At 57.6% G+C, this 12,634-nt stretch overlaps 1 protein-coding gene and 1 long non-coding RNA gene across 3 annotated transcripts in view; one reads left to right on the forward strand and one right to left on the reverse strand.

Moving 5' to 3' along the window:
- Nucleotides 1-319: 319 nt before the first annotated feature.
- On the reverse strand, nt 320-973 carry LOC140595223 (uncharacterized). Its single transcript, XR_011996748.1, has 2 exons — nt 560-973; nt 320-432 (listed from the first exon to the last, which is right to left on the reverse strand). It is a non-coding gene; the product is annotated as an uncharacterized lncRNA (long non-coding RNA).
- A 3,733-nt stretch (nt 974-4,706) lies between these two features.
- GATA6 (GATA binding protein 6) overlaps nt 4,707-12,634 on the forward strand; it is a 32,529-nt gene continuing 24,601 nt past the window's right edge. Inside the window, exons 1-3 of one of the 2 annotated variants that reach the window (XM_072735072.1) lie at nt 4,707-4,833; nt 6,417-7,585; nt 12,201-12,367. In XM_072735072.1, coding sequence (XP_072591173.1) covers nt 6,460-7,585; nt 12,201-12,367 — 1,293 coding nt within the window. In that variant the 5' untranslated portion in view covers nt 4,707-4,833; nt 6,417-6,459. The other variant, XM_072735071.1, reaches the window with a different exon arrangement.

Here is a 12,634-nt window from a genome sequence, read left to right on the forward strand (position 1 = left end):
GTATCATTCAGCATCAGAAAATCATCAAAACGGGATAGTAACTCAGGCCCTCCTGAGCTGGGTTTACATTTCCTGCCAAGCGGGCCCAGGGCCCTGGAGCCTGGAGTCCCACGGCTCCGGGGCCCCCGAGGCCTGGGCACCTCCACGTTCCCGGGACAGCAGACCCAGGTGGCGCGGGCCGGGGGAGGTCTGGCCCGCGGAGCGGAGGTGCCGGGCCGCGGGGAGGGCGCCGGCGCCGAGCGGAAGGTCTTTATCGGGATCAGAGAGCCACAAGCTTCTCCCCCGCTTCTGAGAGCGATCGCGGAGAGACACCTTCCGATCTTTTGTCAGGCATCGTGGCCCTTAATAGCTGAATTTATTTGGCTTAAAGCGGCCTTGGGAGAAGCAGGGAGGGGGGATCTTTCGTCGGTCATGGGTGGCCTAGATAACGAGCTTTAAGAGAGAGAGGGAAGAAGAAAGTAAAAAGGTTAATGGACCAGGGGAGGGCGAGCAGGCGCCCAGCGCGCGGCTTTCGCGGCGACCCTCCTCCGGCCGCCCCCTTATCGCGGCGCTGACTTACCGCGGCGCAGGCAGCACATTAAGTCCCGTAAACAGCGCGCGGGGAGGGATGCCACCGCCGTGACCTCTCCGCGCCGCCGCCGCCGCCGCCGCCGCGGGCCCACCTCCGCGCCGGGCAGGCGGCCGCCGGGGGCGCGCGGGGGCGCCGGGGGCTGCGGGGGGCGCGCGGGGCTGCGGGGCTGCGGGGCTGCGGGGCTGCGGGGGGCTGCGGGGCGCCCCGGCCCGGCGTCCGCGCTGCGAGCTCCTCACCCCGAGTGACCCGCGGCGGGCAGGGGGGCGGGGAGCCACGCCAGGAGGTGGGGGCCACCCGGTTCCCTCCGCTGCCAACTTTTCGCGCTCCCGCCGCCACCACCTGACATGTCTAAACAGTATTTTCGGGGTTTCGAGAATTAAAACAAAAAAAAAAAAACGCAAAAAAAGACCCCACAAACCCAACAACCCCCAAACCCCAAAACAACCCGTTCCCCCCCCCGCCCCCGCCCCAAACGCGATCAGAGCTCCCAGGACGCGCCTGCATGGGATTGACAGCCGCTGAGTCGCCAGACAGGCCGCCCCGACCCGATTATTGGGCCGGGAGGATGGCTGGGGCGGGGGCGGGGGCGGAGGAGGGCCGGGGTGACCCTTGTCCTTCGGCACAAGCGTCCCAGGGACTGGGAGAAATCCGGTATAGACGGGAAGGCCCCAGAGATCTGGCTTTTTAAACGCTTTCAATGGAAAACCATGTTTTCAAGTCAGAAATTGTACTGTTTCTTTCTGAACCGTCGCTGGAGCAGCGAGGAGCTTTGTGAACTGACAACGCGATGAGCTTAAGTTTGCAGGGGTAAAGGCGTGTCGTTCTGCGGGTCTCCGCCCGGGTCTCGAAGCTCCTCTGGAAGCAGGGCGCGACTGGGTCCCCAAACATCCCTTCGCTTTTGGCGACAAAGCCTCCGCCCCCTGCCCAATTGGCTGCTTTATTCTGGCTGGATTTGAATCGCGAATGGTAGTGTGGCGCGACCCAAATGAATCAGCCCCGGGGACAGGTCGCGTCCCAGAGCCAGCACCTCTCGGAGGACGAGGAGGGCGGCTCCAGGACGGAAGGCTCACTCCGAAGGGGCCACTCCCTGAGTCTAGATAGTCGGGAGAGAAAAAATTTCGTTTCAGATTAGCAAACTCACCAAAAAGGAGAACGGCAGAAGGAAAAGGAAAGGAAAAAAGAAAGGGGTGTGTGTGTGGGGGGGGGGACACCGATGAAGAAAATAGAACTTCTAAAGAGAAAGGGACTTCTCCACCTCTAGGGTTCCTCCCTAGTTTAGGGAGCACTTTTTCCCACTGAGTCCCCCTACCTAGACCAGCTGCAGTGCTCAAAGGAAACCCGGAGCGCGGGACCTGAGGTCCCTTAGGGGGTGGCTTTGAAAATGTGCCGCTCCCGCCCGGGGATGTTTTCCCCAGGGCCAAATCCAATGCATTGGGAAAATGGTAAACTGGATGGGTCAGTCTGGCATCCCTGCCTTTCTGTCTGAACAAACTCTGCGGGATAAACAGTTTTGTTTTGTTTTAAAGTTAACTGAAAAGAAAAACATTTTACCATCCATTCCTCCCTTTAGTTGGAAAACCAGTCTAAAAAATTTTTGACGGTGCAAAGGAGCAAATTACAACCTCCCGCCCTTGTTTTAGGCAGTTTTAAAAAGAGATTGGGAATCTGGAAATTAAAATGCCGGGTCCCTTCTGGAGCCCTTAGGAACTATAGGCTGCCGGCCGAGTTGGTCAGAGTCTGCCTGGCTGCTCACCTCTGTTCCAGCGGTGCCAGAGCCAGCTGCTGCGAGCTGGAGCTGCGGGGGGAAAAGCAGGTCCCTGGGGGTTTAGCTATTGTCCAAGGAAATTCACCCAGACACCTTCATACTTGCTGATATAAAGAAACACACTCAACAGGAATCAGGTTCCGGGCTAGGTCTCCTCAGGGCTCAGGCTTGGAGGCCGTTCACAGCTTGGAATCTAACAGAGGATTTTAAAAAACTCATCTCCATTAAAAATCACCTCACTGAGATATGAATTAAGGAAAAAAAAAAACTCCTCTGCTTTTAAGAGTAAATCTGAAAATCATTTCAAAACAGTTGGACTCAAAAGAAAGTCAAATGTCCACAACATTTCTGTAACTGCTCGCAAATGAGATTCTAAAAAACTTAGTCTACTTAAAAATTTGGTCGGAACTCACATAACCCCCCCCCCCCAAAAAAAAGGTATTGGAAGCCCTGGCCAGTGTTAAGCGGAAGGCGGACTCCAGGTCATTTCTTCTGCTAGTCCCATTCGATCGAACTCAGGTTAAATTTTAAAGCCCTGAATCCTGCTCCGGTGGCCAATCTCTGTTCCAGAGTTTTCTACCTTCACTCGACCCGAATTGAGGCCACATTGAAACTGGGAGCCACCACAGTGATTGGGGGAAGCAAAGAGGCATGTAATAAAAGTGACTAAATTGGATGAGAACGGTTTATGGACAGTCGTAATAGCAATTTAGAATTCAGAAGTGTTTAGCAGCAATTTACAACGAAGAATGGGGAAAAAAAACCAACCAAGAGTTCTCGCCAACTTCCTCGATTCCGCTTCTTCCCCTCACTGCCAGGGCCTGTCCCCTTTCCCCCGTAGGACACACAGGTTCACAGCTCATAATTATATTGAGAGGAAACATACTTTTAACGATAGGGGTCTCACAATCTCTCAAAATCATATTTTACAATGCCTCTAGCTACGCCCGTTCAACTCTGCTTAGGCTCCTCTCCCTTCCCCAAGTGTAAAAACACAAAATAGAAGAAGAAGAAGAAGAAGAAGAAGAAGAAGAAGAAGAAGAAGAAGAAGAAGAAGAAGAAAGACAGAAAAAGAGAGAGCCCAAATGCTTTCAGGGAGACTGACCTTTAGAAAATCATTTACTTCGATTCACCTGGGGAAAAAAAAAATGTAAAAATCCATCCTCCCAAAGCAAATTCTCTGTCCGCTGCCTTCTGGGGTCACATCTGTCGGAAGAAATCTTTTTGTGAGCGAAAGGGACCGAGACATATATCACTGCTCCTGCGGCGGATGAACCTGCGGCCGCGCGCCTCGCTGCTGACAGATCCGCGCTGATAACCCCGCGACGTTCATTTCCAGTCCCTTCGCCGGCTCGGGGCCGTATCAGTTTGTACACAGTTGTGATAACCATTTGGAGGGAGCGAAGAAGGGGTGTGTATGTGAGGGTGGGGGGTGGGGAAGCGGTATTTCCCGCTGGGTCCAGGGAAGGTGAACCCCCTCCCTCTTTCCAACGACTTATCCGAGACTTACCTGCAGTTCTCCGGGATAAGCTCAGAGCAAACGGGGACACGAAAACTTGGAAAGCATCTCGGGGTGCGACTGGGGTGGAAGCCCGTTTCATCACGCGCACCTTCCGGGACTAGCCTTTACGTATACCACAACCCCGAATTCAGAGTTCCCAAGGGTCAGCTGGTAAGTGTCGACGTGAGCTTCCCGAAACCTCCTAGGAATTTAGTCTGTTTCTAAAAAGCCTGGCAGAGATAGGGAGTTGGGCACTGGATTTCCTTCTTTTCCATATTCTTTGGAGCCTCAGTCCCCGACGGTCACCACGACCCGAGCCCCAAGGTCTCGAGGAGAGGTCGGGGAGAGTTTAAGGTAGTTCACATACAAAGGCAGAGCAAAAAGCTCTTTTAACGTGGACGGAATCGAGGGGAAGGGCCGCGGAGTAAAGCACTTTCCCCCTCATTCTGGGGGCACATTGACCCCAAAGCTGGCGCGTCCCTCTCGCCGTGGTGGCCGCGCAGGGCTGTGCACAGCCAACTCCTCTCGTGCCGCACCCCCCCCCCCGCCCCCGTAAGTGCGTGTGTAACTGGGGGCGGAGGAAAGTGCTGCGCAGCCGGATGGGTGTGGGTCGCCAGCCAGGTCAAGCGTTCCGCCACCTCCGCCCCTCCCCGTGCGTCCCGGGGCTCGGCGCCCCCTCGGTGGACTCGCCCCCACTCCCAGGAAGGTCCTCGCAGCTCGGCCCACACCCGCAGGCTGCGCGGCGCTCATTGTCTGCCCCGGCGGCGCGCTCCCCTCCCCCAGCCGCCCGAGGTCCCCTCCCCACCCTCTTTTCTCTCCTCCCCTCGCTCCCTCCTCCTCCTCCACCTCCTCCTCCTCCTCCTCTTCACCTCCAGCGCCCAGCTGCTCGCACCGCGCAGTTCCGACCCACAGCCTGGCACCCTTCGGCGAGCGCTGTTTGTTTAGGGCTCGGATGAGTCCAATCAGGAGCGCAGGCTGCAGTTTTCCGGCAGAGCAGTAAGAGGCGCCTCCTCTCTCCTTTTTATTCACCAGCAGCGCCGCGCAGACCCCGGACTCGCGCTCGCCTGCCGGCGCCCGCAGCCTCTCTCCGCGCTCGAGAGCACTCTCCGCCGCAGCCGTTCTCCATGCGCAGCGCGCGCCCGAGGTTCGGCTGCCTTCTCGCTCGCTCGGGCTCCCCTCTTTCCTCCCCTCTACCCCCTAACCCGTCGCGGGCCCCTCGGCCCCGGGCTCTCCGGCCCTCTGCGGGCCGCGGTCGGCTCGGAGGGTGTCTCCCTTCTTCTGTCGCGGCTCCCAGGTTCCCGGGACACCGCGGACCAACTTCTGCTGCCTCTTCCTCTCTCTCTAAAGCGCTTATCTGCGCGCAGCCTTATCTCCGAGTTATCTGGCGCAAAGGGGCGGGAGCCGGCAGTCAGGCGGGCAGGGAGACTTCTTTCTTGCTATCTAGACCGGGTCTGTGTGTGGGCATTAATTTTAGTATGGTTATCTCCGATGAGCCGAAGCGATCTGGAAAAGCAGCTCGGAGGAGGCCCGCCTGGCTGCATTTCGCCTCCCTTCCCCACTCCCTCCGCGTCTCCCCGTCTCTCTTCCTGCTCTCCCCTTTGGGGTGGCCTCGGCCCCGGGGCGGTCTCACGCCCCCCCGCTCCCGCCTCGAGCCCCCCCCCCCCCTGCATTTCCCCCTCCTTTTCTCAGCGCTCCGCTCCACCCCGCTACGTCCGATTCCGGAACGGCCCGGCCTTTCCGCGGCTGGGGATGACCACGGGGTGGGCGGGGGTGGCCCCGCCGGCGTGAGCGCACGCGCTGGTGGCTGCAGGCGCGAGCCGTGCCTAAGGTGTGCGGCGCCACGGGGAGGAGGGGTGGGCGCGAGACTGCGGCCCCGCGGGCGCGCAGCAGTGCCGGGGCCCGGAGGCTCAGAGCCTGCGGTCTCCGCCCCGGCGCCCCACCTTCCCTGGGCTGCAGTGCACTTGAGTCTGGAGCTCGCGCTGCGTCCGGTCCAGGGCGGTCCGGGAAGCTCCGGGGAAGCCGGTGTGGGAGAACGCGGCGGTTTCGTTTTCGGGGACAGGTTGCCTTCCTTACGCTAAAGATGGTCACTCGGGCGGACCTCACACTGAGGCGACCCGGGCGGGGACTCCCGCAGGGAGGCGGGGGAAGGCAGCGCCGACGAGCACAACTAACTTTAAAAAGTTCTTTTGTGCGCATCGGCCGGGAGAGAGCCACTCTGGGGCGGAAGGACAACCTCGGCGGGTCTCCCCGTCACCCCTGGGAACCGGCGCGCGGAGATGGAGGATGCTGCGGGGGGGGTGGGCGGCCGGGCCAGGGCCCCCGGGCGGTGCAGGCCGGGCGGGGCGGATTTCCCGGGCCGGGGAGGCCCCCGCGGCGGACACCCAGGCTCCGCTCCCCTCCCCTTCCCCGACACCCCCCACCCGCCCCGCCCCGCGCCCGGGGCCCGGGCCCGGGCCGGAGACGGGATGTCGGAGGAGTCTCATCAGCTCGAAAGGGCAGTGGGAGCGAGGTGCCGCGCGGCCTGCGCGTTTGGTAACCCTTTTTGATTTCTCCTCCCGTCCCTGCCTCCCCTCGCCCAGCCTCAGGAGCTAGGAGTCAGCTCGGAGAGGCGCCGGACCGTGGATGGCCTTGACTGACGGCGGCTGGTGCCTGCCGAAGCGCTTCGGGGCCGCCGCCGCGGACGCGGGCGACGCCGGAGCCTTTCCAGCGCGGGAGCGCTCCTCGCCGCCTTCCCCCATCTCCTCCTCCTCCTCCTGCTGCTCCCGGGCTGGGGAGCGTGGCCCCGGCGGCGCCGGCAGCTGCAGGACGCCGCAGCTCGACACGGAGGCGGCGGCGGGACCCCCGGCCCGCTCGCTGCTGCTCGGCCCCTACGCCTCGCATCCCTTCGGGGCGCCCCACGGACCTTCGGCGCCCGGGGTCGCGGGCCCCGGGAGCGCCCTGTCGAGCTGGGAGGACCTGCTGCTCTTCACTGACCTCGACCAGGCCGCGACCGCCAGCAAGCTGCTGTGGTCCAGCCGCGGCGCCAAGCTGAGCCCCTTCGCGCCCGAGCAGCCCGAGGAGATGTACCAGACCCTCGCCGCCCTGTCCAGCCAGGGCCCGGCCGCTTACGACGGCGCGCCCGGCGGCTTCGTGCACTCTGCAGCCGCCGCCGCCGCCGCCGCCGCCGCGGCCAGCTCCCCGGTCTACGTGCCCACCACCCGCGTGGGCTCCATGCTGCCCGGCCTGCCGTACCTCCAGGGGGCCGGCGGCGGGCCCGCCAACCACGCGGGCGGCGCGGGCGCGCACCCCGGCTGGCCGCAAGCCTCGGCCGACAGCCCCCCGTACGGCGGCGGGGGCGGCGCGGCGGGCGGCGGGGCCGCGGGGCCCGGGGGCGCCGGCTCGGCCGCGGCGCACGTCTCGGCGCGCTTCCCCTACTCGCCCAGCCCGCCGGTGGCCAACGGCGCGGCGCGGGACCCCGGGGGCTACGCGGCGGCGGGGGGCGGGGGCGCGGGCGGCGTCGGCGGCGGCGGCGGCGGCGGCCTGGCGGGCATGGGCGGCCGCGAGCACCAGTACAGCTCGCTGTCGGCCGCGCGGCCGCTGAACGGGACGTACCACCACCACCACCACCACCACCCGAACCCCTACTCGCCCTACGTGGGTGCACCGCTCGCCCCCGCCTGGCCCGCGGGGCCCTTCGAGACCCCGGTGCTGCACAGCCTGCAGAGCCGCGCCGGAGCGCCCCTCCCGGTGCCGCGGGGCCCCAGCGCAGGTAAGCGGAGCGCCGCAGCGGAGCAGGGGGCCTGGGGCCCGGGGCGCACGGGGGTGAGGAGCAGCCCGTGGCCTCGGGCCTTGTTCCAGGGCTTTTCTCTCTGGGTGCCCTGGGAGGACTCGCAGAACTCTGGCAGGGCCGCCCAGAGCCCGCAGTCTGGGCGAGGTGCTTCTGTTTGGCGGATTGTTGTTTCGGTTCCTTTCCACGAAGGAGACTTAGTGCGCGTAGACGTGTCAGTGCCTCAGAGGAGCTCGGGGGACGTGAACAGGGAATGGGATGGGGAGGAACTGACAGGGCCTGAGACTTGTCACAGGCCCTGATTTGCCCAAGCAGAAGAATAGGACTCTGTGGGGGGGGGGGGGTCACTTTAGGAAATGTTGATTCACCCCTCCTCGAATACGGTCTCACCCAGTTCAGCTCCCCAGAGGTGAGGAGTTGTGTGTCCCTCAAGGAGAGTATTTAAGAGCTGCACAGTGGAAAAGAACCTAAGGAGCCGGTTGGCTTCCTCCTAGGTGAGAGGGAGAGTAGAGAGGCTACCCGGACTGGTCAGCCTCCTGACTGTCCCGAGGGAAAGCTGGCGGAGGGCTCCTTTTGCTTGACATCAGCTGAGCAGAACTGTCTGGGGTTGCTGCTGCCCCTGCCAGGCTGTCCCCCACCCCCACCCCCCCCACCCCGCCCGGGATCCTGGAGCTCCCACATCTCTTCTTCCTCCAGAGCTCAGCTCACCGACTTTTCAGTTTTCCAGGCCACCCAGACTTTCATTCCAGTGTCTGGGGGCAACGCTGGGTGAACTGGGAAAAAAACAGTGGTCAAATACCTGGAAGCACCCCCATTTTGAAAAACGTTTTGTGCTCAAGCAGAGGAGGTTATAATCGGTATTGTCTGGCCTGACAAGGCCCTCTTGCTTCTTTTCTCGGCAGCTGCAGCATTCTGGGTCCTTCTAGGTGTGTTCTCAGGTCTCGTACTTTGTATTTAACCTGTCTGATAACCGACAGACTCCTAAGACAACCTTTTGGGTGGGGGGTAGGTAAGACAAGGCCCTCTTGCTTCTTTTCTCGGCAGCTGCAGCATTCTGGGCCCTTCTAGGTGCGTTCTCAGGTCTCTTACTTTGTATTTAACCTGATAACCCGACAGACTCCTAAGACAACCTTTTGGGTGGGGGGTAGGGGTATTGTTTGTTTGAGGGGAGGTGTGGGAGTCACAGAGGTGACAAAGAGGCAGGAGGCATGTCAGCCTAAATTATCCTACCTGGTGTCTTCACACTCCAGATCTGGGTTTTTCATGGAGCCTCAGTGCTCGTTTTTTGGGACAAGCCTTTTAGGGGCCCTAACTAGTAGGAGAAAGTGATGAATCGCCAGCCTTGTATTCAAAAGACATACTGGAAATGCCAGGGGCCCCAAAGTGAAGGATGTGTCTTGAACAGCCCTGCTGGTAACACTGGGAGGGTGCAACAGGCGTTTTGGTAACAAGTTCTTCCTTTCATTCTCTACTTCCTAAGATTCTGGTCTCAGAATTCGCTCTTTCCTCTGTGAAGCTGGCCCTGGAGACATCTTCACCATTGTGTAGAGTGGGTGTGGAGAGCCCTGCTGAGGAGAGACTTGAGAGCAGAGCAGCATAGGGACGCACGGCTGGTTCCCTGGCAGGAGCTGAGGGACTGGAAGATGAGGAATCTTCAAAGAATGGGAAGGAGGTTGGGGGTTGTGAGGATGAGGCTTTTGTCAGCCAAGAATCCAACGGGGAATCCGAAAGGGTACATGAGTTGGGTTAGGGGCGAGATCCTACAGCTCCACCTGTTTCAGGACACACCTTAGGCTGGTCTCCGTACCCCTCTTCTCCAGTCTTCTGGCATTTCACAGGACTGAGGAAGAGAAGTAGTCCCAAAAGACATAATTGGAGTCTTCCGACATTTAAAGCAACTTCTTTAGTATAGAAAATCTTTTCAGGGGCCGTAAGTGTGCAATTGCAGGCGACTTACAAATTTCATTTTAAACCTAGCTTATTCTTTCACCAACTTTCAACCTTCTGGATGGGACATTGCAAAGTCAGAAAAATCTTCCATAGATCCAGCATATGTTAAAAACAACCAAAAAATGGGAAGGGTTTTGGGAATACACACCTTTTGCCTAAAAGTCTTTTAAGAAAGCAGGAAGCTACTGAGAATCAGCCAGTCTGGGAGTGGGGGAGCAAAAGATCTAATTTTGCTTGTCCTCAGAGGTGTTCTCCTTCGAGGGAAACCTTGACCTCCAACCCCTTTCTCCTCCTAGCTTCCTAGCTAGATTTCTCCTTCTCCATTTTGGTGGTTTAAAAAAAGCGCCCCCCAAACGGACCATTGTTGAAGGCACTCTTTTGCCTTCTGTTTGGGCAGAAGGGCTAAAACCCGGGAGCACTGAGCCTTTTCAATCTACACAGTGTGGAGGACTCCAGTTACCTGCTCCATACACCTCTCCCTGATTTTGGTGGTGGATGGGTGGTAGGGAAACTTGGGGTGATTATGCTGAGTGCTTGAGTCCCCGAGACCAGCGCCCTCCTAACCTCCTGCTGAATTGTGTTCCATTCTTTGGGTCCTGGGATGGCATTCCCTGGCCGTACCCTTCTCCCTGGAGCCTCTTTTTTTTTTTTTCCTAGGGGAATCCAAAGCAGTTGTGTTGGGAGACGATGATGAGTAGGTAGGGGGGAAACTGATGAACGAAAGTCCAGTGCAATCAGATTTTCTAATTGTTAAAAAAAAGTTTTTCTTATTTTAGTCCGTTGAAGGATTATAGCTGCTTGGTGAGTGGTAGGGAGAAAGTTGGGAGCTCTAGATTCGATTTAATGAAACAAACAAACTTCCTAAATTTTATTTATCCAAAGGGGCTTTTGGTTTTCAGATGACTAAAGAGATTTACCTGGAGAGTTCACACTGTCTTCTCCTGGGAACTTTTATTGTTTCCAGCCTGGGGGAAGGAGGCCAGGCATAGGGCTGGGTTCTCCAGGGAATGCCCCACTCCTCTATCGAGAGGGTCTCTGATAGGTAACATTTTAAAGTCAACAACTAAGACAAATACCTTGTTTAACTTCAGTGTCCTTGAAGTCCTGAGCATTTTACTGATTACCGTAGTCAATAGTGGCTTTTAGGGTGGAGAAGAATAAATCTTTGTGATGTGTTGTAAGTCGCGGTATCCCCGTGACAACTTTGAACTCCAGTTATGTAGGATGCTAGTTTCTTTTAAACTTATTTCTTGAGGAGGAAAGAGACTTGTTTTGTAGCGTAAATTGCATTAATGGACTTAGAGAGTATTCATGCCCAAAACATATTTAAATATCTTTACAAGTAGTTGATGGTAGGAACAAGCTGTACACTCCTCGGGAATGAGAAAGAACATAAAGATTTGCTGGCACACATCTTCAAATAAAGTTTTAAAATGTAACATTTATTTACTTTAAAAATTGGTTCAGAAATTCTTGGTAAAGCCACATTTGGACATTTAAGTCCTTTATAAATAACCCTAAACAAAAGGATATTTTTATTTTTTATGAAGTTTATTTTAAAAGCACTTTTTAAATTAGTAAGTACCCATCTCATTTTAGATAGTATTTATTTATTCATATTTAACAGATTTAAGTGGAAGTAATAAATATTACAACTATTTACTCTCAAGATTTTTTTCTTAATAACAGGCTTGGGTTAGTTGTAAACACCAAAAACTAACCAAAAGCAAAATGACAAACGCAATTTAGATAGATTGCCTAAACTGAAGTTCAGTGTAGGAAAGTATGAAAGTTTTGTTGAGTGTTACTAAACGATTTTAGTAATGTCCTGAATCAAGAAGATATCAACCGTTCGTAGGAATTTTGCAGATGGAAGCAGTGGAACTCAGAATATTTTAGCGTTTGCTCCTTGTGGTGTGAGAAGAAAATGTAACATTTATCTCGGTGCTTGTTAATGTTGGTGCGTTTTTCCCCCTTTAGGAGACCGGAGTCATTTTCTAATTAATGGATAAAGTGCCTAAGAACATATTTCTAATTTCACTTGTCCGTTTTTTTTTTTTTTAATTGGAGAAAAGGAAGGGTGACAGATACAGTAAATACATTAAAATAAAAATTACTTGGGATAAAAGTAATAAGGTAGCCGGCCTGTATCTCAGGTTATTTGTGGGTCTGGTTGCAGGGGTCAGTGATAGTGTTGATATTGTATGGCTGGTTGGGGTTTGGCAGGTGGTACACTGTAATTATGATGGATTTCAGTTTTGAAACGCTTGGGATCAGCCGGAAAGGAGGGGGTCAGGGCACCCAAACCAGCTTGCCCCCAGCTCCTCTCCATTCCGAGGTCCTTGGAGACCAGGCAGATGAGATGATTCGGGCCCGGCCTCCAGCACCATCTCCTGCCACTTTTCTGGGGTTCTCCTGGGCGCGCCCAGGGCTGCAGAAGTATTGGATACAGGCTCAGCGGATCGATAGAGACGACGGCCGGCTCCCGGCTCGGCCGCCCAGCGGGAAAGACCCGCGGGGAAGGAAGGGCGCGGGCGGAGGCGGAGGCGGGCGGGAGCTGGGGCCCGGGCTGCAGGGGGCCGGGGAGCCCGGGAGGGGCGGGGGCGGCGCGGCCTCACCGGGGCTCCCGTCCCCGCTCTCGCCGCAGACCTGCTGGAGGACCTGCCCGAGAGCCGAGAGTGCGTGAACTGCGGCTCCATCCAGACGCCCCTGTGGCGGCGGGACGGCACCGGCCACTACTTGTGCAACGCCTGCGGCCTCTACAGCAAGATGAACGGCCTCAGCCGGCCCCTCATCAAGCCGCAGAAGCGCGTGGTGAGTGCGAGCGCCGCCCTCCGCTGCGGCCCGGGCGCCCCGCGGGAGCAGGTGCGGCGGGACCCAGCTGTGCCCTGCCCGCCCGCGAGCGCCCGAGTGCGGGCTGCCCCGACGCCCGAGGCCGCGAGCGGAGACCGCCTTCCCCGCAGTCCACCTAGGGCAGGGTGTCTGTCAGTGCGGGACGAGCAACGTGCAGGGAGCTGCCTTTTTTTTTTTTTAAAAAAAACAAGTCTGTGTTTATATGTCTCTGGATGTACTTCCAAATGC

The sequence above is a fragment of the Vulpes vulpes genome, chromosome 13, assembly GCF_048418805.1.
Source record: "Vulpes vulpes isolate BD-2025 chromosome 13, VulVul3, whole genome shotgun sequence".
Classification (NCBI taxonomy): Eukaryota; Metazoa; Chordata; class Mammalia; order Carnivora; family Canidae; genus Vulpes; species Vulpes vulpes.